Source organism: Meriones unguiculatus, chromosome 1, assembly GCF_030254825.1.
Source record: "Meriones unguiculatus strain TT.TT164.6M chromosome 1, Bangor_MerUng_6.1, whole genome shotgun sequence".
NCBI classification, from domain to species: Eukaryota; Metazoa; Chordata; class Mammalia; order Rodentia; family Muridae; genus Meriones; species Meriones unguiculatus.
In genome coordinates this window covers 170,133,856-170,157,202 of record NC_083349.1, presented here as the reverse complement: position 1 = coordinate 170,157,202, position 23,347 = coordinate 170,133,856, and the positions used below count along the sequence as shown (strand labels likewise).

General features: G+C 45.0%; 1 protein-coding gene across 3 annotated transcripts in view; it reads left to right on the top strand.

Annotated features, from left to right (window-relative positions):
• The window catches only part of Fli1 (Fli-1 proto-oncogene, ETS transcription factor), a 116,154-nt gene that overhangs the window by 81,184 nt on the left and 11,623 nt on the right, over positions 1–23,347 (top strand). For all 3 annotated transcript variants that reach the window (XM_021651586.2, XM_060371419.1, XM_060371426.1), the window contains one exon: positions 5,681–5,746. In XM_021651586.2, the coding sequence (XP_021507261.1) occupies positions 5,681–5,746 (66 nt within the window). The remainder of the gene's footprint in view (positions 1–5,680; positions 5,747–23,347) is intronic.

The following is a 23,347-nucleotide window of genomic DNA, read 5'->3' as shown; positions in this document are numbered from 1 at the left end:
GTTTTTCCTCCAACCATGACAATCATAGTTCAGTCCTTGGGACCCACATGATGGAAGGACAGAACCAACTCCCATGAGCTGGCCTCTGACTTCCACATATACACTAAAGCATACTGGTACCTACACACATAAAACACACATACACATGCTGTAAAAAAAATTTTTTTAAGGTCAAAATTGATAGGACTTCTCCAATCTCTTATTTCTGAACTTTTTTGAAGAGAAGATTCCTGTAGGTAAGACATTCTGGCATCAAATTTACTTTCACAAGAAACAGTTGACTATTCTTGTTTTCTGGGAAGAAAGCTATACTTCGAGTTTTCAAGTGCTTAATTATGAATTCGAGAGAAACTTTCCATTATAAGAAAGAAATGACAATGTCCTGAGCCCCTCTACCCTCTGGATAGATGAGACCTGCCTAGAGGTACCGGCTCTTCACATCTGAGCATTTCAGCTATTGCAGAGGAGGTACTGGTGTAACACAGGAGGAAGATGGAGGTGCTGAGACCAGCGAGGATGCTGAAATGTCTGAGGGAACAAGACTCAGGCAGACAGGAGCCCCAGTGTCGTTCGCTTCGTATAGACAGGACACCCCCTTGTGGACACTACGGACACAACTATGTGATCCCTGTTTCCTGACCAACGCAACTGAGGCTGGCCAGCTTCAGGAGTCCATCCAACAGCATCTGGCCTGTGCAAAGCACCCGTCCTTGCCTCTGGTACTTGGACAAACTTCTGATACTTGAAATCTTCAGACTGAGCTAAGGTCACTACCACAGAGGACCTGCCAAGGCTGGTGGAAGATGCTTGACCACGCCTGAATTAAGATGCAGACATAGGCGAATCACACCCCATTTGTCTCCCTTCCCATCTCCAGGGCTAATCTCATCTCCAGTCTTTACCTTGAGGGCCAAAGCAACCTCCTCACAAATTGTTCCATTTGCACTGCACCAACAGATACATGCTTCCCCAAACTCCTCTGCAGCCTTTTGGATCGAAGCCAATTAAACCAATCCCATCCTCTCACTCACCTGACTTCCTCTCTTTCCCAAACTCTTGGTATGATTTGCAACTCCTGCAGCACCTTCCAGATAACGCCCACTGGACAGAGGTGCTCTTTGCAGCTGAGAAGGTGGCACGTGAGATCAGTCCCTTCCCAGGCCAAGATCAATGGGGCTGACCTTGGAGAAGCAGGACTGTCTGTCCCCAACTGACAGTTCAGCCATAGAGCCACTGGGGGGAGTTTGGTGATGTCTGGAAGCCCAACAGCTCCCAGGTTGAACTAGAAGCAGAAGAAAAGGGGTTTTGTTGTTCCTCTCCATTTTCAAAGGAGCTGGGTGGAATGGCCGTGTGGGTCTGACCTGAGAAACATACTAAGAAACTGAATTTTCAGACAGTGGCAGCTGCAGAGAATGAAATACATCAAGTGACAGGGACACCACAGAAAGGGTATCAATCTTGATTCCCACTTTTAATTTAAGCTTAATGGAAAACACATTTTGCATTCTGTGGTATTCCCACCTGCAACCTCAGATGGTCAGGCAAAGGTGATGACCCAGTCATTAAGCTGAGGAAGTGTTAAACCTTCCATCTGGGTCTGGCCAGGAAAGGAAGGCAGGATTCCAATAAGATAAAGTGCCAGTGACCTCGGACTCAGCAGTCAGCTGGCCTGTTGTTTACTACCTAGAACTCAGCTTCCCTCCCCAGTGTGCGTTCAGGGCTGCTGCTGGCTGTAGCACGGAGAAAAGGAGCTGGCTGGGGTTGCAGAGGTGGATAGAGACTGCTGGGTTCTATAGTGACATGAAGGCAACCAGAGACTAAGGCTCTGGCACTGGGTCCCTTGTCTCCACTACTCCAGGTGTCCCAACTGAAAAGCAAGTTAAAGAGACTGCAGAGCTGAAGGAAGCTTATGGTCTCACACCTGCAAAGTCTGGCCCCATTCGCCTCTTTCCCATCTCCTTTCAGGTCCAGAATCCCAGTTTAGGATGGACTCAGCAAGGAAAGTGACTTGTTAGTCCAGGAATATATCTCAGTTGGTAGAGTGCTTGCCTAGTATGCAGGACATTCTGGGTTTGATCCTGTGTACCCTATTAACTGGATATGGTGGTGTCTGCCTTTAATCTCTAACACTTTGGAGTTAAAAACAGGAGGATCCAAAATTTAAGATTTTAGATGGGCAGTGATGGTGCACACCTTTAGTCCCAGCACTCAGAAGGCAGAAGCAGTTGGATCTCTATGAGTTTGAGGCCATCCTGGTCTACAAAGCGAGTCCAGGACAAGCCAAGTCTATATAGAGAAATGCTTTTTTGAAAAAAAAGAAAACAAAACAAAGCGGAAATTTAAGATTATTCTGGGCTATGTAATGGCAGTTAAGCCAGCCCCAGAATACGTAAGAATCTGTCTCAATAAAGAAAAAAGAAGAAGAGAAAAAAGAAGAAAAGGAGAAGAGGGAGAGAAGGAAAGGAGAAAACAAAATAGTCTTTGACCTCAAGCTCTGACCTCAGAAGACCTCTTCATTACCAGCAGCTACAGCTTCATGCATTTTGGAGCAAAATATGTCTCAAATCAACAAACACATACATATGCACATGTATGTATCCTGTCACATAGAAACAAATAACTGAGTGGACAACAGCTTAAATCAAGTTATAACCTGCAGAGAGTTATGGAAAATCACAGTGTACAACTAGCCCCAAGGCACCTGCCTCTGCCTTCCAGCACCATTTGTTTTCCTTCCTTCCTTTCTTCTTCCCTCCCTTCCTTGCTTCCTTCCTTCTTTCTTCCCTCTCTCCTTCCCTCCCTCCTTCCTTGCTTCCTTCCTTCCTCCTTCCCTCCCTCCCTTCCGTTTTTCCTTTCTTCTGTCTTTATTACCTCCCTATCTGTCTGTCTGTCTGTCTGTCTGTCTGTCTATCTATCTATCTATCTATCTATCTATCTATCTATCTATCTGTCTATCTAATCTTCCTGAGACTGCCTCACTATGAATCTCAGGCTACCTGCACTTTTGGTGATCCTCTTGTCTTGGTCTCTAGAGTGTGGGGATAAACACACACGTTCTTGTCCGTTGACTAAACTCATCTAACCCAAAGTCTGCTTCAGCTTCTGAACTGAGGACAGATCTTACAGAGCAGCCAGTCAGTTGAGCCTGTCCCCTGCACCACTGGCTGTGTCATTGTATGCCAAAATACTTGACTTCTCTGAATGTTGATCTCAGCTCTGGAAGGAGAATAACATATGCATGGCTTTGTGTGGCTTCTTCAAGGACTAAGTGAGAGAGGTGATAATAGTGTCTGGGAGGATGGGGAGATAGCTCAGTCAAGAAAGTGCTGGCCATGCTAGCATAACCTATGGGAAAGAGCCAGTCATGGCATCGCGCACTTGTCCTAGTTTTTGTCCCAGCACTGGGGAAATGGCTACAGGTGGATCCCTGGAGCTTGCTGGCCAGCCAGTTTGGCCTAACCCACTGGCTCACGTCCCAGTGAAAAACACTCTACCAAAAGAACAGGATGGACAGATCCTGAGAAAGAGCACCTATACCTCTGTGTAGGACTTCATGAAAACAGGAGTACAAACACACACACACACACACACACACACACACACACACACACACTGGCAGTATAAATGTGGTACAGGAGCAATGCCCTATGTAGCCATTGACTGCCGCTCTTGATATCAGAACTTCCTCAAGACAGGAAGAAGAAACCCAAAGCTGCCAAGTGGGAGACCAGACATCAGTAAGAACTTTCCTGTAACAGTACGAGTTACAGAAAGAAAGAAAGAAAGAAAGAAAGAAAGAAAGAAAGAAAGAAAGAAAGAAAGAAAGAAAGAAAGTTAGATAGAGAGATAGAAAAGGGTATAGAGGAGGCACCTTGGTAGCCAGAGGATCTGGCAAAATAAAAACCAGTGAAAAGAAAATGTGTACTCCTGGGGAGAAGCCAGCCCCTCCCCCATGGAGGTTTCCTCTCCCCTGTGAAACTTGAACCCAGACAGTCTTGGGGCAAAATCTCTCCCCTAGGTTACCATGAAATATGTATTTCATGCAGGCTTTGGGGAGGTCAAGCAACCCTTTCTCTTGGCATTCTGGGAGTTTCCTGTGGCTTCACATGTGCCCGGAGAGGAGCTTGGACCATGGGGGAAATTTAATAAATGTGGTTTATCTGAGCTCCGTCTCTGACCTAACTTTGCACTAATGACTGGAGTGGTTTGCTGCTTGGAGACCATCATTTTTCTTTATTTGCTCTAGCAGCGAAATTCTGCCCGAGGGAGAAAATGCCTGGGACTGAGGCACAGGCATTCTTAGTCTAACCCCTGAGAGGTTTAGGGTATTCTCTTGGAACGTTTGATTCCATTTCTGAAGCTCCCTCCAGTCATGGAGGATTATTTCTCATTGGGGCAGAACCCATTCCTAGCTGGAATTCCAGACAGTAAGGCCAGTGCCCGCAAGCTCTTGTGTAAAGGGTTTCCATTCTATGTAACTAAAAGCAGTCATGATGGCTGCTAGCCTCTGCTGAACACTTAAAACAAGCCAGGGTCTATGCTGTGCACCTTCCGTGCTTGGTTTTCTTGACACCTCACATTCAGGAGGTGTTACTCTTTGCCCGGTTCAGATGAGGGACACATGACCCCAGGGAGCTATACTAGAATGAACTTGTTACACTGAAGTGTGATAGCTTAAACTAAAATGAATTTGTCACTTTGTCATTGATATTCTTGAAAATAGAATGTTGCCTTTGGGTGGCTGTGTCCCTTAGAAAATGCTATTCACATATCTGCACTTTGCATATAGCACTCCCTAAATGGCACCCATCTCCTCAGGGTTTTCATCGAGGAACTGTTTCAGAGCTACAAAGGGAATAAGCCAGAAGTCTTATGTTCCAGGAGGTGTCCTTGGCTGTCCTGATAGGACCCATATTTTCTCTGTATACTCAACCAGAACACCCATAGCTGGGGGAGGCACCACTCCACTTCTGAGCCCCTCCTTGCCTGAAGGCTAAGAAAAGGCATGACTGACAGGCTGTTCCCAGCCTGGCCTCCAGTCAGTCCCCTTGGTCACATGCCCCAGGGAAAAGAGTTGTGTTTAGAAAGGCTTTGTAGCCTCAAACACATGTGTTAAGCTCATGGGGTCCTTTGTAAAAGCAGATCCCAGCCCTAGTTTTGAAGGCTTTTTAAAACGTCCCTGGGAGAATCCTGAGAAGAATCCTAAAAATGCCTCCATTTTACAAAATAAACTCTTGGGTTCACTTTAAACAAAGGGACAAATCTAGCTTTAGGAGAGAAAGGAACATGTGTTTTATATGCAATGACAACAATAACCAAAAAAAAAAAAAAAAAAATTATCCATTCCGAATAGCTTCACTGGAGTTTGGAGTAGAGATGCTTACATCAAAGCTTCTTCCTAGAAGACCGCACATCAGCGTGTTGAGTTCTCCTCTCCTAAACACTGCGGGGAACATTCTGTTAAATATCACCAACATAGAGATGGGTTCCCACAATCCGCTTAAGAAGCAATCGGCAGCTTCTGACTTGGGCGCCATCTCCAACGTTTCCTCTACTTCTTAAAACCAACATACTGGGAACCCTGGCTCCAGCACACAGGCCTTTGGGGAACATTCTAGATCCAAACTGAAACACTGAAGCACTGAAGCACGACATTTATATGGTTTTACTTTCATTTCAGGTTCACTGCTGGCCTATAACACAACCTCCCACACAGACCAGTCCTCACGATTGAACGTCAAGGAAGGTAAGTCAGTCCCCTCATAGGCCCAGATTCCCCCCTCTGCCAGGCACTGCGCAGTTCCATACTGTTCAGACAGGTGGGAGATGTCACGTCTGCTCAGGAAACTATTTTTCTAGTACACGAGATGAAAAAAAAAAAAATCTAAAAACATGTTTTTCCTCTCTCTGCCACTAGTTTCAAAACTACAAGGGAGGCTTTGAAATATCTAAAAAAAAAAAAAAAAAAATCACAAGGATATAATTTAAAGTCATTGCCATGCCCCCATCCACTCAAAGAACAAGTATTGCCCTTAAAGAACAATGGATTATGTTAACTTTCCAAGCTGACACTTGGGGGCTTTCCTGGTGAAGATGATGGAATGTGTGTCAACCTTATAAAGTGTGTTTTAGTGTAATGGGGGGGGGGTTCTTCTGAAAAAAAAAATTAGGATTATCAATTCATGTTTAAAGTGGTGGTTTGAGGATTTGGTCTAGGATATGTTGGTCTGGTCTAGTTTGGGTTTATTTAATCAAACCATTTATTTGATTTCATTTAGTTTGGGTCAGTGAGAAAGAAAACTGTCTCAAAAAAATGGTTTTAGTGAACATCGTAGGAGCATGTCTTAGTGCCCTCGTTGATGGGGGCTGAATATCAAGCTTGGTGGTAGAATGCTTGCCCAACATGTGCGAGGCCTGGGTTTGCTTCAGCACCACACACACACACACACACACACACGGGAGGAGCACACACATTTATTTATAATATTAATATTATACTGTCAGATACTGTCAGATTTTAACATTTGAAGGCATGAATAATTCACGGTATCTGGTTCATTAGCAGAGAAAAATTAAAGCAAATAAGTATTGAAAAAAAAAACAAAGAAAGGGTGAAAACAAATCTTCCCACGGCAACAGAGGGATTTCACAAATGAAAGCTTGTGAGTGGCTCTAGGGAGATGATGGGAACATGGCGGCCATCTCTCTTCCTGGACACTCTCCCATGCCAGTTTTTCTTTAAATACACCTGTTACAAAATAGGCCAGAAACAGATGGGTTCAGCGTTGTTGCAGGCTCCTCTCTTGGAAGAGAACATTTGATCCCAAATTCTCATGGAGTATGAAGGCAACAGAGACCAAACGTCCATCCACAAATGTTACACCTTCAGTCATATAGGACTCTGTGCTTCCTGCTAACAGTTTATGACTTGATAATGACCAGGGCCTTTAATGGAAGAATTAGACAATATAACAATTCTGCTTTTATGTGTTTTGTTTTGTTTTTCTTTCCTTCCCCCCTTTTCTATCACCCAGCCTAGTCTTGTTTTGGCTACTGATTCCCCAAATTGGATGCATGATTTGTTTTGTGAGAACTGAAGCTCTGCCCCCTCATCAGATTGTATGATCTGATGAGTGCCTGTAACATCATGTTACACATGTCTGTAGCACAGACTATTTATTCTCATGACAAATATACTGAGTTCCGTATTATGATCTGTAATGATGATGCGGCATGGTGGTTACCATCTGTTATAAGGAAATTTATTGGAGGAAGAGAAGAGTGAGGGGCTGGGGAAGAGGTAGAGGCAGTGAATGAGCCATGAGGGCGGGGGGGGAAGATGGAGAGAAAGGGGGTGCCTAGGACAAAAAGAGAGAAAGAGTATGAGCAGAGAGTCTGGGGGTGACGGGGGTCCTTATATCTGCAACACACCTATGCATTTGGCAACTGCTAGGACTCAGAAAGCAGGCCAGTTGAATCACCTGTATGCTAACAGTCTAGACACCTTGCTTGTTCCATTCTGCTCCTCATACTCTTGCCAGGTGCAGGGTTCTTCCAGGGAAGGCCAAGTGTTGACTCTAGAGTTCTCAGCTTCGGAGGAGATGGTTGATGATGGAGTCATAGCTTCCAGGTTTGGAAAAGAAACAAAGATGGGAGCCACTGAAGAGAAAGAGAAAGAGGAGAACAAGGAAAAAGAAAAAGGCAGGGTGGTGAGGAGAGAAAGGAGAGAAAGAAAGAAGAAGGAATGGAGGGAAGAACATGAAGGAAGGAGGGGGAAGATAAAGCAAGTTTTGGACTAGTGAATCAGGGCGTAGTGCACAGCATGCTGGTACCATCTAAACCAATGAGACTTTGGGGTAGATAGAACCGATTGGCTATTTGGACATACTACTTCAAAATACTAGTTTAGGCTGAGACACTGGCTTGGCGACATTGAAATGTGCCACTAACCAACTCCTTCTGGCTGAGGAGTTCAGCTTAGTCCCCAGCGCTCTGCTCTACCTGCCAGGCTGAGCCCCTCCTCGGCTGGCCCCTTTGTGTTGAGAGTGCATTTGTCTCGCGGCTGCCTCATTCAGACTACTAGCAGGAGCCGCCAGCTCCTACTGGGTAGCAACCCTCTTCTGAAATGAATTGACTGTAGCATCCAGGCGAATGCACCGGCTGCCCCATTCAGGTGGTGCCGGGCATTTATCTCCCAGCCTCGGCCCTGGCCTCTAGAGACGATTAAGCCTGGGCTTTGCAGGTGCATCTTTTGTCTCCAGTAAAGCTCTCCACTTAAGCGGCTGCCTTCCCCCATTCCAAGTAGTCTGGCTGACCGACCCAGCCTGCTACAAAATGAAGAACATTAGCAATACAAAGCTAACAAATTCCCGCCCCCCTTCGCCCCCTTCCCACCTCTCTGCCTTTCGTCTTCCCTAATAGCTATCTCTATTTTTTTTAATATTAAATGGAAAAAGAAATAGAAGACATCAATGCCACCTTGACTTCGTCTTTTTTTGAATAAGAGGCAGGCACAGCACTTAAATCAGTGCTGGGTGTGTGCCCACGGCTGCCTTTGCTCCCTGCTCTGTGAAGGGCAGGTGCTGGCTGGCATCAGGCACAAAGGGAGGAAGCTGAGGAGGTGAAGTGTGTTAGTGTATCTTCATGGTACTTATCACCTAGAATGCTGTTTTAGTTCAGAATGGCGTGATCGTCCTTCTAGCCTATATCCTGGGAAACCGATGGAAGCAGTCTAAGGGTTATTTGTATGGAGAATATAAAATGGCATTTCAAGACTTAATGTCCACCAATCTTTAAATGTGTTGTGTGTCTCCGTTGAACCCAGTTGGAACCATTGAGAGCTTTCTACCCGTAGTTGTCAAATTGAATTAACAAGGACAACAGTTACTTTCAACCATTTCCATAGCAGTCTCGGCTGCCACTTCTATGGGATTTGGGGGTGCTATAGGCATGCGTACATACTTTGCTTTGGAGCTTTGCCCCATTCTGTCAATCAGCTGTTATGATCTCCATTCTGTAAAAAGGCGGGACAACAGGACTCCCTGAATGGTTTGTAGCCCCTCCGTGGAGAGGAAGGAAAGTCCCCCTTTCACGAAAAAAATCACCTTCAGAGGAGAGAGGGTGCTTGTAACCCTGAGGCTGGGAAGGGTTGCAGAGGGGGAGTGGCTGGTGGGGATAGGGGTGCAGTTGGAATGGAGGAACAGCTTCTAGCGCACAGTAGAAGAACTGTGGTACACAACTGATTTAGTATTTCAGAGCAGCTAGTAGAAGGAGCTTGGATATTACTGACAGAAATAAGCATAGATGTGTGTTACAAGTTTGCAAGTGTGTGCTTGTGGATTCACGTACAAGTCTGCGCACATGCAAGCAGAGACTAGAGGCTGATGTCAGGTGTTTTGTGTCTTCTGTTTCGTTTTGTTTGAGTCAGGGTCTCTCACTAAACCTGAAACTCTCCATCCAGCTGTGCTGGCTGCACAGTGAGCTCCAGAATTCCTCCTGCCTCTACCTGCTCACCTTTGGGATTATAGACCCACACCACAACAGGCATGTGGATTTTAAGAGCTGCCAGGCGTCCCAATTTAGATTTTCATGCTTGATCCACAGGCACTTTACCAGCAGAGCATAACCCCAGCCCCAGTGCTCACGTCCGTGAAGTGATGGATACACCCATATCTATGGCTGGGTGGTCACACACTGCACATATACTTTCTAAAATCACTCTGCGTCCCCACAGTATCTACAGTCACTATGTGCTTGTAGCATTTTAAAATATGTATGATTTAATGGCCCCTATTGCCAAAGTTCCTCCTCAAAAATCAGTCTTTCCCTTCTAGCTATCTTTAGTCATCTGAGAGGAAAAACTGTCCTATGGAATTAGTCCAGTACTAAATGGGCAAAACAGTGGATACAAACAAAACACCTCAAAAATAAAAAGAAAGAAAGAAAAAGAAAAGAAGACACAGAGGAGACTAGAATCAGGGGATTCCATGGGGCTATCTTTTCCTAACTGGAATTTGGAGCAGATATTTGAACTTTGGCAGTGTTTCCCTCTGTCTCTGTAGTTTTTCATGGCTGCTTCCAGCTGCATCCCCATTCTCTTTCCGGAAAGGAATTCATTCGCAGCCTCCACTTGGCCACACCCCTTGGTCCTGAGTGCACAGAGAGCTCCTTATAGACTTTGTAAAACAATGATGTCTTATGACAAGTCCTCCTATGACTCCCCTCTCTGGAGCAATGTGGAGCTCTGGAGCTCACTAGATAGAAATGAGGGCTGGCTGCCTGAGGCTGCAGTGGGGAGAAGGGCTTGGTGTTGACGGAAGGTAGAGAGAGCACTGCAGATGGAAGCTGGTGGCAATTTCACTGCCTCTGTGAATGCAGAGAGCCACTGAGTTATGCAATTCTTTTTCCTCTTATTTTTTGTTTTGGTATTTGAGTCAGGGTTTCTCTGTGAAGCCTTGGCTGTCCTGCACTCACTTGGTAGACTAGGCTGGCCTCAAACTCACAGAGAGCCACCTGCCTCCGCCTCCCAGAGTGCTGGGGTTACAGGTGCGTGCCATCCTGCCCTGCTGAGTTATGGACTTGAAAGTGGTTAAAATGGTCAATTTTATTTTTAAAAAAAATTAAATGCATAAATAAAAACAAATACTGGTGCTAGGGCCCAAACATAATGGATTATTTCTAAATCTCTACTGGATACCTAGAGGGCCTTAGGAAAACATTTTTTTTAAGTTCTCCAAACTTCTCCTATCCTGTTACCTAGCTTGACAAGTCCTACTCCATAGTACTGAAGGAGGGTAATCTGCACATCCAGGGCTACTCCAGGTCTTTCTTGCTCCTTCTGACCTTGCCTGTTTCCAGGTCATGAAGATATAATGATGGTGAGCTCGGGCAGGTGAAAGGACTCTCACCATTGATGATGTCCTTATTACTATAATTGACAATGAGGTATAAGTAGAGCATTTCACACCTGAGAAGTTCCCTGCTTCCACGCCTTCATTTAGCCTTCTAAGAAAAGATCTGGTGATGCTAACGTGTGTTTATGGGAGAGCACTGAAGATCTAGAAGCTAAGTGACCTTTCCACACAAGCATTCCAGAGCCAAGCTTACCCCCACCCTCTTCCTCACCATCCTGCAATCCGGGAGGGTGACTGTGGGTCTTGGGTTGTAGATCCAAGGTTCCAGCTTCTATTTGCTTTTCTGGGCTGCTCCTGCCACAGCGCCCTCTGCAATGTGCCACTGGACCCCACAACAGGCCAGAGTAAGCAGTTGTCTTCAGAGCTCCTCTGCATGCCTAGGGCCCTCCTCGCCTTAGCCCTCATCCTGCATCTGTCTAAATACCTCTAGCTCTCCAGAAGGCAGAGGATATTGAGCTCCTGGTTTGCTAACTCCTGGAACTTATAACTGCTAAGGCCTGGTGGGACTCTGAAGCTTCTACCCCAACCTGCAGCCTTTGAGACTTGATGCTGGATGTGAAAACCACTGCCCCAGCTGCCAAGGGTGGATGGCTTGCAGGAGTATCATCACTGGCAGTTACCTTGACTGATGGGTAAAAAGTCTGTCTCCTTACTTGCCAAGGATTGGAAAGAGAGGGATTAAATCACCTCTGTGTCCCACATGCTGAATTCCCAACTGGCATAAGGCTCACACTTAAGAAAGGCTCTCAAGAATTCCAAGGCCAAGGGCCAAACACAGAAAAACACCCTTCCTCTGTAGCCATTTGTTACTTATCAAACATTTTCACTTTCATTACCCGTTTGAGCCTCACACTAGCACCATGAGACCACAAATCTGCTGCCTTCTTGTCCCCATTCTTCAGGTAAGGACAAGAAGGCCAAGAGCTGACAACATTCCTTAGATGACACCCCAATTTGGGGTCAGAACAGGACTCAACCCAGCAGAGGTTTTCTTTGCTTCCCCCTGGGGTGGGGCTGCTCCCCACATTTTAATCTCAATATGTTAAACATTAGTCAATGGATGTTTTCAATTCTCCTAAGGTAGACACTCGCCTCCTATTTCATTGTTCTACTGATGAAAGCACAACCTGACCTTGGGCAAGGGTTTGCTTTTTCTACCTTGGTATATTATTTGCGTAGCTGTCACCGTACTTGACCAAAACACCTCAACAGGAAGAGATAGGAGTGCCGAGTTCAGAGAGACTTCAGAGCACCATGGTGGAGAAAAGCCCTGCAGTGGGAGTGTGTGAGGACGAAGAGAAATATTTGGGTAGTGGGCATTCACATGGCAGTGGGCCAGGAACCCAGAGTTACGCTATAGTCTTTATTGCTAGTCTACCCCTGCTGATCCATTTCCTCTGGACAGTCTCTGTCTCTTAAAGGGTCCATGAAATTGTACCACCCACTGGGGAGCAAGCGTCCAAAACCTGAGCCTGTGAGACATTTCCGATTAAGCCACATGCTCCATTTCCTCATGTATAAAATGAGGATAATTGCAATTGCCTTGTAAGTCAGCATGATGTCCGATGTGCCAAAAATGCTTGATAAAATTATATTAATAACAGCACATTATTATGATTTATGACCAAAATTATAATACTAATTAGCATTATTGTTGGGAAAATATTCCAGTACATTTGAGGGTTGCCAGCTGCTAATGATGTAAAGATACTGTGTTCCAATGGGCCTGTACAGCACTGTGCTGAACCATGGCTGAGACAGCCGAGCTGCTCAGAAGCTTCCTAGGGAGAGACCCCTATGAAATGTCAAGAAATGCCACATTGACAGATGCAAAGTCACTTGTGACACTCAAGCTCTCTGAGGGTAAGAAAGGAATCGAAAGTTAGGACGAGCTACAGCTGAAAATATCAATTCAATACCTTTTATATGACAAAAAATAATTAAATAAAAAAATCAGGGGCCATAAAATGTGTGAGTCCAGAGTCACACACGAACCTAAAAAAGTCCAAGACTGGAAACAGTTCTAACCCCAAGAATTTTGTGTAAGAGAAATTCAACATTTCTAGGATTTTTTAAATATTTTTTAACGTTTTAATTGCATTAATTTATTTTGTGTGTGGTATGGCTGTTCACACATGCTGTAGTTCGGGGGTGAAGGTCAGAGACAACCCATATAGAGTTGGTTCCTTCTACCATGTAAGTTCTGGGATTTGAACTCAGGTCTTCAGGCTTGGCAGCAAGTGCCTTTACTCACTGAGCCATCTTGTTGGCCCTGTACATTCATGCAAATGATGTAGATGGTCAGTATCAGTACCTTAGTGAGGCTTGGACTCAAATTCTGTGAGTCATTCTCTCCTCTCCCAGTCACTCTTTGCTTTTTTGTCTTATGGAGGATTTTCTCCATACAGTGCAACTTCCTGATAGCTAGAAATATAGTAGCCAAGGAGTGCCAATTAAACAGACACTGACATGTGAGCAGTATGGTCTCAGAAAGTCTTCCTGCTGCCCTCTGCACACACCCTCTCCATCAGTGTTCTGGATGAAACCATTCGAGGGGCTGCAGTGTAATGCGGGGTCCTCTGGATATACATATGAAGATGGAGGAGGTGGTAATAGCTAACAGCGAGCCTGAGGTGTGTGTAGCCACTGTCACATGGGGCCCTGTGTGTTCTACATTGAATTTTGAAAAGGTAAGTCCCCGGACAGGTGAACAAAGTGTCGGTGCATGGCATGCATGAGGAAGGGAGCCTTGGGTAAGTCTTCATCAGTGGCTTCTGTGGCCACTGGAGACAATGTTCTCGGGCAGTTCGTGGTGAGACCTGAAGTGGAGCCAGAAGCAGAAGCCGGGAACTTGCCTCAAAATTCTCAGGCCCAGGGGTAGTAGGGTGGAACTGAAATGAGACTGGCCATAAATTTATAATGGTTCAGCAGGGTGATGGGCTCTGGGGCAGGCTTCCTTAGGCTTTTCTCTTTTACATATCTTGGAGCTTTTCTGTGACTTTAAAGATGTAGATAACATTTTCTATGAATGCGAGAAAATCTAAATGAGTAGAGAGTCATTGTTCCTCATTCATGTACAGTGAATAAGGGTGATTTGTTCTTAGGCTTATACTCTGGGAGGCCCAGCGATCAAATTGTGGGTTTATGGGTTGGAGAGGATAGGTGAACATAGAAATCTGAATGGAAATGAGCTCTGTGTGGGTGTGTGTGTGTGTGTGCATGTATCTAAGTGTGTGCTGGCGTATAGGTGTGCAACTGTGCATTTCTCAGCTATTTCTATGGTCCAGGAGCAAGATTTGTGATTATGAATAAACAGTAGTTTTCTCTCTCCAGTTTGTTTTGGTTTTTTAAATTTTTTTTTTTAATTCCAGAGTTAATGTTTTTGTCTGTTTCATATCTGACCCTCTTCATGTGCTGGGTTTTAACATTTTTGTTTTTATTTACTTATTTTTGAGAGACAGGAGAGAGAGAGAGAAAGAGAGAGAGAACAAAGAATCCTTGTCTTTCAGCCCTGGCAGGCAGGAAACCCCAATCTCAGGGGAGTTCAGCCAGCCAGCCTGGCCCTGGAGTCAGACTCCAACTTTCTGAATTCAATTTGACAGCTTGTCTGGGACACTTTCTAAGTAACCATTATCCTTCCTTTCTCTGAGTAAAAGAGCTGTTATTCCCCTCCACGGGTGTGCCGTGTGCTGTTACGGCACACGTGTGGCCGAACGATGACGAACGCACAGTCACTCAAAATTACTGGAAACAGTTTGCGTGTTTCCTAAGACAAGTGTAAATCTGTTCCAGGCTAACGAGCAAGAGATTTGAAGCATTATTCCCCCACCTGGTGAGGAGTAGGTAGATTCTGGATGCAGGGGGAGGGTGTTCTTGTGTTGCGAATGTCCACACTATTCTTATTAGGATTTCTTTGAAAGACACACTCATGCACCCATGCGCATGCACACACACACACACACACACACACACACACACACATCTTCCACCGACCACTGTCCTCAGCATGAGTATCTCGCTATCACTCTCACTGAGGAAGGAACTTGCACGCACACTCACATCAGATGCCTTGAGCTGCAGGTTGCAGGCGTCCTGAGAGGTGACTGCCTAGCATTCAAGAGAGCTCTGTGGTCCCCGGAAGCAAGACTGTGCTGGGTCCTTGGAATGCCGATGTCGTACTGTGACGGACTAAGCAGCAGCCATCCCCTCTTCCAGTGTGTTCATATTTGCGATCCAGAGGCAACACAGTGGGGCCCGTGGAGGTTTAATTCCCAGCACCTTCTGGACAACTGTGGTGCTCAGAGCTGGGACAGCTTTGCCACGGAGGACACATTTGCTCACATGGGTCTGCCCTTGAGTCTTAATGGAACTCTGCCTAGTGTATCTTCAATCAAGGTTCAGACTGCCTCCCCCCCACTTACCCCACCCATACCCAGGGACCCACTGGCACCTTCTGAGGCCCAGGCCCCATGGAATCCCCTGATTCTAGTCTCCTCTGTGCCTTCTTTTCTTTTTCTTTCTTTTTATTTTTGAGGTGTTTTGTTTGTATCCACTGTTTTGCCCATTTAGTACTGGACTAATTCTATAGGACAGTTTTTCCTCTCAGATGACTAAAGAGTGATGGAGATACGAACCATCGGATGGGCAGATGGAAAATAGGCCTTAAGCCACTCCCCCAAACGTCATTGTTAGCCAGCCCTCCAAGATGTTTCTAGTGGGGAGACTGTCTGTCTTTGTCTCCTATGGGGACTCCTTTCGTCTCATCTAGCCCTCACTTCTGCTTGATGTGATTCATTCTGGATCCATGATCAGTCCAACAAAAAATAACTCAGGAGAAGGTCTCAATGTGCAGATGTCCATGCTGAGGGGCTAGTGGTCATTCATCCTTTCTCCTTTTTTTTTTTTAACTTCCCTTCAAGCATGGCCTCTCAGTCTGTGTCCACGCAAACAGAAACTAAGGAAAGACTGATCCTCCAAGAAAAAAAAAATGCTTTTCTTCTTCACTTCAACTTTCCTGTTTCTATCGTTTTTATACTCTCCCCTTTATAACAATTATGACATATATTCATTAAATATCTACTTGTGCAGGAATTTTTCTGTGTCATAAAGCCTTATTAACTTAATGCTATCATTATTCCCGTTTTATATGTGAGAAGCCCAAATCACCACACTGGTTTGAAGCATGGCTGAGTCTTTCCCACAGCTCCCTACCTAGCCAGGGTAGAGGTCAGGCTCTGAAATTTCCTTTTGTATTTCCATTCAACTATATCTTAATTACGTTGGTGATGTGACAAAAGCAACTTGGGGAAGAAAAAGTTTCTTTAGGCTCATCGTTTGGGGAAGTCCTAAAAGTAGGAGTTTGAGGCAATTGGTCATTTTTGCATGCCCAGTTAAGAAGCAGAAAATGATAATTGCTCTGCTCCAGCCCCGGATCCAAGCATAGGGAATGGTGCTGCCCACTACCATCGCAGGTAACCTAATCAAGGTAGTTCCTCACAGGCCTGACTAGAACTTTGTCTCCTTGATCATATCAAGTTGACATCATTAATCATCACAGCATGACAAAAGGCTTTCTTTCATGAAGCTGGTTCTGTCTAATTGTTAAAACTATATGACTGTATTGATTTCTGCAATACTTCAAAAATTCTCAAATTTACCTGCATTTCAAGAAGCATATTAATTTGTTTCACAAATCTTTTCATAGATGCTCTATAATGTATATAATGACACATTATAGCCTTTTGAGCTAAATTGTACACTGAAGAGAAATGAAAAATATTGAGCTTTAGTAAAAAGACATCATAGTGAGTAAAACTAACAGCAAGTATTGCAATCAATTTAATCTGAAAAATGAGAGTGGGACATGGACAGTAGTGCAAGAAATCAATTGTAACATTCTCTTTGGATGAGATGAACATCAGCAAGGCCTGCCAGGATGCTTCCTCACCTAAGTTCCCTGTATAAATTTGAGCTTGCCTGTCTCAGGACACTGAGAAAGGAAGTGATAGCGGAGTGGTAGGTTCTTACAGTGGGCAGCTTCCATTGTTTCTGCAGGGCTGTCCTCCACCCTCACCTTAAGAGCCCAATTCCCACACTTCATGGCAACTTCAGTTTCTCGCTTTACATCAACATCCTTTCTGTAGGGCTCACCTCTTGTCTCTGAGCCAGGAGACACTACCCACCTCAGCCCATTCCTAGATACATGGAAGTTCTCATTTACATCTATGTGTCTTTTTTTTGTGCCTGTCTTCACTTTTATGCGTGCCAGAGCTGCTCTTAGATGCTTCTATGAGAAATAAAGGAGTGTGTAGGTACCTGTGTGTCTAGAGAATGCATGTGCCCCGATGCATTTTTAGAAAGGAACATGATTCTTATAAACACTTGAAGATGGAGGGGCAAAGGTACAAGGCTGAGAGAGAAGTATTTGTGGGTAACGGCATCCTCGGTAGCTTCCCAGCCTGACTCAGCTTCCTTCTGCTCCTCCAAAACTGGCAGCAAGGAGCCCCAAGACTGTGGTGCTCTGTGGCTGAAGCTCTGACCCTAACACAAATTTCTCAGTGGCAATTCACACTTGCTGAGTGGGCTCAGCCTTTCTAATTCATCTCTAACCTGGCTGTTCCTCTATGTGTCCTGCCATTGCTACCAAGTTTCTCTTTGACTTAGAGATCTGTCTCACTCCTCACAAGGAAGTTAAAACTCAGAACGAAATTGATAGTGGTTGATGATTAACACCTTCACCATACGGTCTGGTTTGTGATAGAAACTAAAAGTGGCCCTGTTGGCTGAAGGAGAAGGGTCTCAAGTTAACTGGCAAAAAGGGGGGCTATCTATGAGTGTTGCTGATGCCTGCTGGTAGCTACCTCAACACAGACTGGTCCAGAGACACTTGTTTTTGCACAATATACTGATGAGATATTCCAGGACAGGGGGTTTGTTTAGGAGCAGTGGCCACTGGAAAGTGCAGCTGGCCTTTCCCATCCAGAGCTTCTGCATCGGCAGCTTCAACCAAACATTGATTGGGAGAAGTTCAACCAACCATTCATTGTTCCTGTTGAACAAGCAAGTTTCTTGTCATTCCCCAAACTGCACAGGCTAGCAAGGATTTACATTGTGTTAGGCATTATAAGTGATCTCAGATGCTCCTCCAGTGGTGCAATGAGTAATTGTGCTTTATTTACACAGCAGTATGTATGCATGGAAGTGATACCCAAGTTGTGAAGTAGTGTCAGTGATCCAGGAATGACTGGTAGTCTATAGGAGGATAGGTATGGGTTCTACCATAGTACTGCACTATGTTGTAAAGAATTTGCACATCTTGGGCTGGAGAGATGGCTCAGCCACTAAAGACTAGGCTCAACCATAAATATACATCTGTGGGTCTTGAAGTGTGCTAGAGACTGAAACCAGTTATGCTCATATACAAAAGAAAGACTGTTTACACAAAGCTTATTTTCTCTCAAGCTCCTATCTGTCTAATATCTATCATCTATCTATTTATCTATCTATCTTTCTATCCATCCATCTATCTATCTATAGTCTTCATACAGAGAGGTATTGATCTCCCTTTTTCCCTCTCTGGAGAGAAGGAGGAAGAGAGATAGAAACACAGACAGAGAAGCCCCTCTTGAACCAGATGGAAGAAGTGTGTCTTCTTCTTAAAAGGATGTGCTGCAAGCAGCACCATTTGTTATTTTCATATGAAAACCTTTCATAGATATAACAACTTCCTCTCTTCAGAGAAGCCTCAATTTAAGATCACAAAGAACTCATTTCTCCTGAAGGATCCCCATGGAAGAGGAGAGACAGTCTTTGAGGAAGAAAATCTGAGACTGGAATAAGAGTGTGAGGTTTTTTCCTCTCTTTTGGGGATCAGCAGGTTATACAAGTTAAGATTGAGAAGCTTCTTCTGTCTCTTTAGTGCAGTTTGAATTCTTGGCAGCTAGAAGCCAACAAAAGAAAAACAACATTAAGTAGGATAATTACTTATATGTCAAAGCCTAAAGCAATCATACCTGGCTCAGGGTGTGTTGACCTTACTCCTACCAGCTGAGGCTCTTCCCTCAGCTCTACACCCACGAGCTATTTCTGTACCTAATTACAGATTACCTTGTCATCTGTAATTGTGAGTTTTGTCCAGTATTCTCTCCTCCCGCCCTGTAGATTTTTCAGTAAATAGTACTGACAGCTGATGGATTCACTGGGAAAGAAAATCTAATCTTTTTCAATTGAGCTCAATGTTTACTCAGTCTTGCTCCACTAAAGAAAGCACCAGAAGAAATTAGCTTAGTTAGCACAGGAAACATTAATTCTTTATCTCCTATGAATAAAACCTGAGAAAGAGGAATCTGGGGAAATGGCTCATTAGGTAAAATGCTACCAATGAGACCCTAAATTCAGGTCCCCAGGACTCATATAATGGCATGCATCTGTGATTCCAGCCTGGGTAGAGAGACACCTAGAGCCCCAGTGGCTCACTGGCCAGCCAGGCACTGGCCAAAACAATAAGCGTCAGGTTCAGTGAAGGACCTAGTCTCAACATAGTAACACTGACAATAATGTGGAGAGCAATAGGAAGCAGATACCCAAAGCCCACCTCTGACCTCCACAGGTGCCTAACAGGATGACTGCGCTAGCACACACACAGAAACGCTAAAGGGCAATGATTAACTACAGCCCTGGAGGACACCTGTGTGAGGATTAAATCAACTTTTCGTTCTTACGAAGTCTGAAATTTACAAATAATTGCTTGTTTCCCACAAAAAATATACCTTTCCTGAACTGAGGTCAGAGAGGTGAAGTCACTCACCAAGATGCACACAGGACATAACTGAGGATACAGGAACAGGCTACACAGCTGAGACTGCCCAGACCCTGACTTCTCTCCTTTGCTGTTTGGAAACAATGACATTGCTTTCCTCAACAGATCTTTAAAGCCTTAAACGACACCCCCAAAACAGTCAAGTACTTGGTAAGATTCAGTTATTCACTCTTCCAAAGGGGGGGAAAAACTGCTCAGGATATAATTTTGAAAACTCTTCACACCTAAAAAGCTTTGGCTTGCTTGCACAGTTATTCACTAGTCCTGCCCAATAGCCTAGATCTGTTTAAAGAGAGTCAGTTTGCATACTCTGAGTCATATTTTCAATTTCTAATAAAATCTTTACGTGGCCACATATGCTGTCTCCCAGCTTTGACCCTTGGGTCTTACGCTCATTTACGTGTCTGGTTTAGATCATGTCTAGGGTCCCTTGAAGTCTGAAACACAGGCTCCCATTCTGGGATGCAGTGGGACCATATTCTGCTACCAAAACTGGGGTCATTTTCTCAGATACGTGGATGTAAGATTCCATGTTTGACATTGCCTACTCACCTGCCATGCCAGAACAAAGCAGTGTAGTCTGCTTTAGTTTGACCTTACCTGTCTACTCCTTCTATGAAGACTCCAAAGACATGTCCTTCTCTGGAATCCTCTTTAGCTCTTTAGCTTTCTGTCAAAAGGCCAGTCCCAGGAAATGTTGGGATTTCTTCATTAGAATAGCCATCTTAAGTCACAGATGGGGAAATCAGCCCAATTCTAAATAAGCAGAAATCAGCTGGCCGTTTAAACTGCTGGGCCTGCTCACCTTTTTCTGCCCCTCATCCAAACAGTGAAAAGGGGCTATAGAGCTTTTAAGTGTTACTATCCTCCAACATCAAGCCGCTCCCACTAGACATGAATTAACAAAAAGGAACTGACTGTTCTGAAAGATGTCACTATCAACATAGGACAATCCGAGGGAAATTATGGAACTACCGAGAGCTCAAGTTTAATTAGTCCAAATCTTTGCTCAAATTCTGTTTTCAGCAAGGCCCTCCTACCCAGCCCTGCCTGCTCCCTCTCTTGGCCTGCTTTCCTCCATTGAATTTGGCACCTTCTTCTAATTTACTGCATAGTATTTACTATTTGTTCTGAATTAAGTTCCACAGGGGGAGGGTGTTTGCCCAGCCAACATTGTATTCTAGGCACATAAATGTGCCTGGCACCAGAGCAGGCATTCAATAAAACTTTGTTGAATGAAGGAATATGTGGTGGAATGTGTCCTCTTAAGTCCAACAAGCTAGTACAGGAGTGGGGCAAGAACCAGTCTGGGGCGGGAACAAAAGTGACTAAGAGCCAGTCCCTGGGCTGCAGGGATGATCACACCTAGCCAGGGAGGTGCTGTGCTGGAGAGTGACGCAGGACAGGATGGCTGAGCACAAAAGGACAGCAGACACAAAACAAGTGACCAGAGAGCTGTGACCTGAAGGACTTGGAAGAAAGGCATGCAGAAGTTGAACTGTGAGGCAGATGCGGGATCCTGTAACCCACGGCAATCATGTGGGCTGAGTGGCCTCTCTTTCGGCAGGGCCAGGGGCAAACACAAACAACTCTCACTGCCTAAGTGAGTTGTTATGTTTTTCTTTTTCCTAGCTGGAATCCTCTTAAACCTGAGGTTCATCTGACTGAAGAAGTATGAGACTGAGTTGTGTCTACATAGCCCAGGGTGGAGGGGAATTTTGGCAAACACCCAATCCATCTAGTCAGTCTGAATTCCTTTTCCACGTACGACTGGCCCCCGAAGCCCCACTTTGAGGCCTTATCAAAATAAATAGTCCATTCAGACATCTGTGCCGTTTGGACAGAGAGCCCACAGGGCAGACAGAGTGAAAGAAGAACCCAGCCCCTGCAGTATGTATTGCAGGAAGGTGACAAGGCTGTGACCAGAACTTGTGCCTCTTACTTTGTCAAACTTTTTGTATTTCAAAGACACCCGTAACATTCCAGCATTTTCCTCATGCATCTTCCTCCCCGCCCCCTGTGCACACAGAGTGTCTTAAACACTGCCTGCATTGTGCTCACGCATCGGGGCTGGTCCTGAGGCTGAGGGGGCTGTTTGAATTCTAGGACAAGATGTTGAGAATAGGAAATGCGAGCCAGGATGTTTTCCCGTGCTTCTGTCAGTTCCAAGCTGGAGCAAAGGATTCCCTGTTAAAAATCCGTCTTCCTGCAATCTTGAGGGATGCCAGGATCCTCTCTAGCTCTATGGAACAGAAATGCCACTGGAGGGAAAGCTGAGTGAGCCTTAGAGCTAGGATCAAATGAGGTGGTAAATTCACCCTGAGCCTCAGGACCAATTAAACAGGAACCTGAGCAGTCCACAGTCGTGGTAGAAGCAAAAGCTCGTCACTTCTAGCCACTGACCATCTCTGTCTTCTGAAATCATGTTTCTCAAACCAGGGTTCTAGAGGATCCATCACTTTCTTTGGAAATAACTCACATCTTGGAATAACTGTCCAAAAGGCTCTGGGTTAGAGCTGGTCCTTTGGGACTCTTTGGCATCTCTTCCTTCTCAAGGCCTTCTTGAATGAGTTTTGTGACCTTCTTTTACTGTAGAGGTGAAGACAAGATGGAACAGACTATGTTTATATGAGGTACAACTGCAAATTCCCATTTGTGGAAAGCACTGTTGATCCTCAGTGAAGGTTTGTTAGACATTTGTACAGAAGCAAAGTTGAAGTTCAAACAGGCAGAATAACATGACCAAGGGACTCAGATGAATGGGGACAGAGCTAGGATTAGAACCCCCAGCTGATCCCAGGGCAATATACAGCCACAGAAATCACCATTATGCCCTAGCAAGAAAAGGGCATACCCAGGACAAAACCCTAAATTCTGCTTAGACTGCCCAATTTCTGGATAAGTTGTCTTTGCCCTGGATTTAAAGTAGGACCCAGGCCAGTAAGTAGCTCTTACAAGAGCAGGTCAAGACTGAAGTGAACAGGGGCATAGCAGAGATGATTACAGAGGAGAGGCTGGTCCAGAGTTGTGAACTTGGGGTTTGGGAAGCAGAGTTAGCTTTTTCAGGAGGAGTTTAGCCCAAAGGAGATCCCAAAGCAGAGAATCCCAATCAGGTTGGTGGTCAGAAAAGTTCATACCCCTAAAGAGAGAAAAGCACAAGACCTCGGAGAGAGAATTAGCTGAGAGGCCATAGTACCTGACTGTCCCCAGACAAAGGTGACGCCTTACCGGTTGGGTTCAGTGAGTACCCAGAAAAGGCTGGCCAGCAGATCCAGGTTTTCCAAGCATAAACAGCACAGAGGCTGCCAGTCTGCCCAACAAAAACCAGAAATTCAATGAGAAGTTTCAAGGAGAGTGCATCTTTTTCCACCAAGTCACAGAGAGCAGGGCCCAGTGTAGCAAGGGACTGAAAGAGAGGCTTCTGTATGCTGCTGATGGCTGTGGGATGATGTCATGACAAAGTAAAGAGCTGCGTAAAGGCTGATGCACCTGGATTTCAGACAGCTGACTGGAGGCATCAGTAGAAAACAAGGTCTTTCCAGAGATGAATGCCATATTTCCAGGACCGGTTTAACACTGGTGTGTCTATGCCGTAGTCATAGCCAGCAAAAGCCTT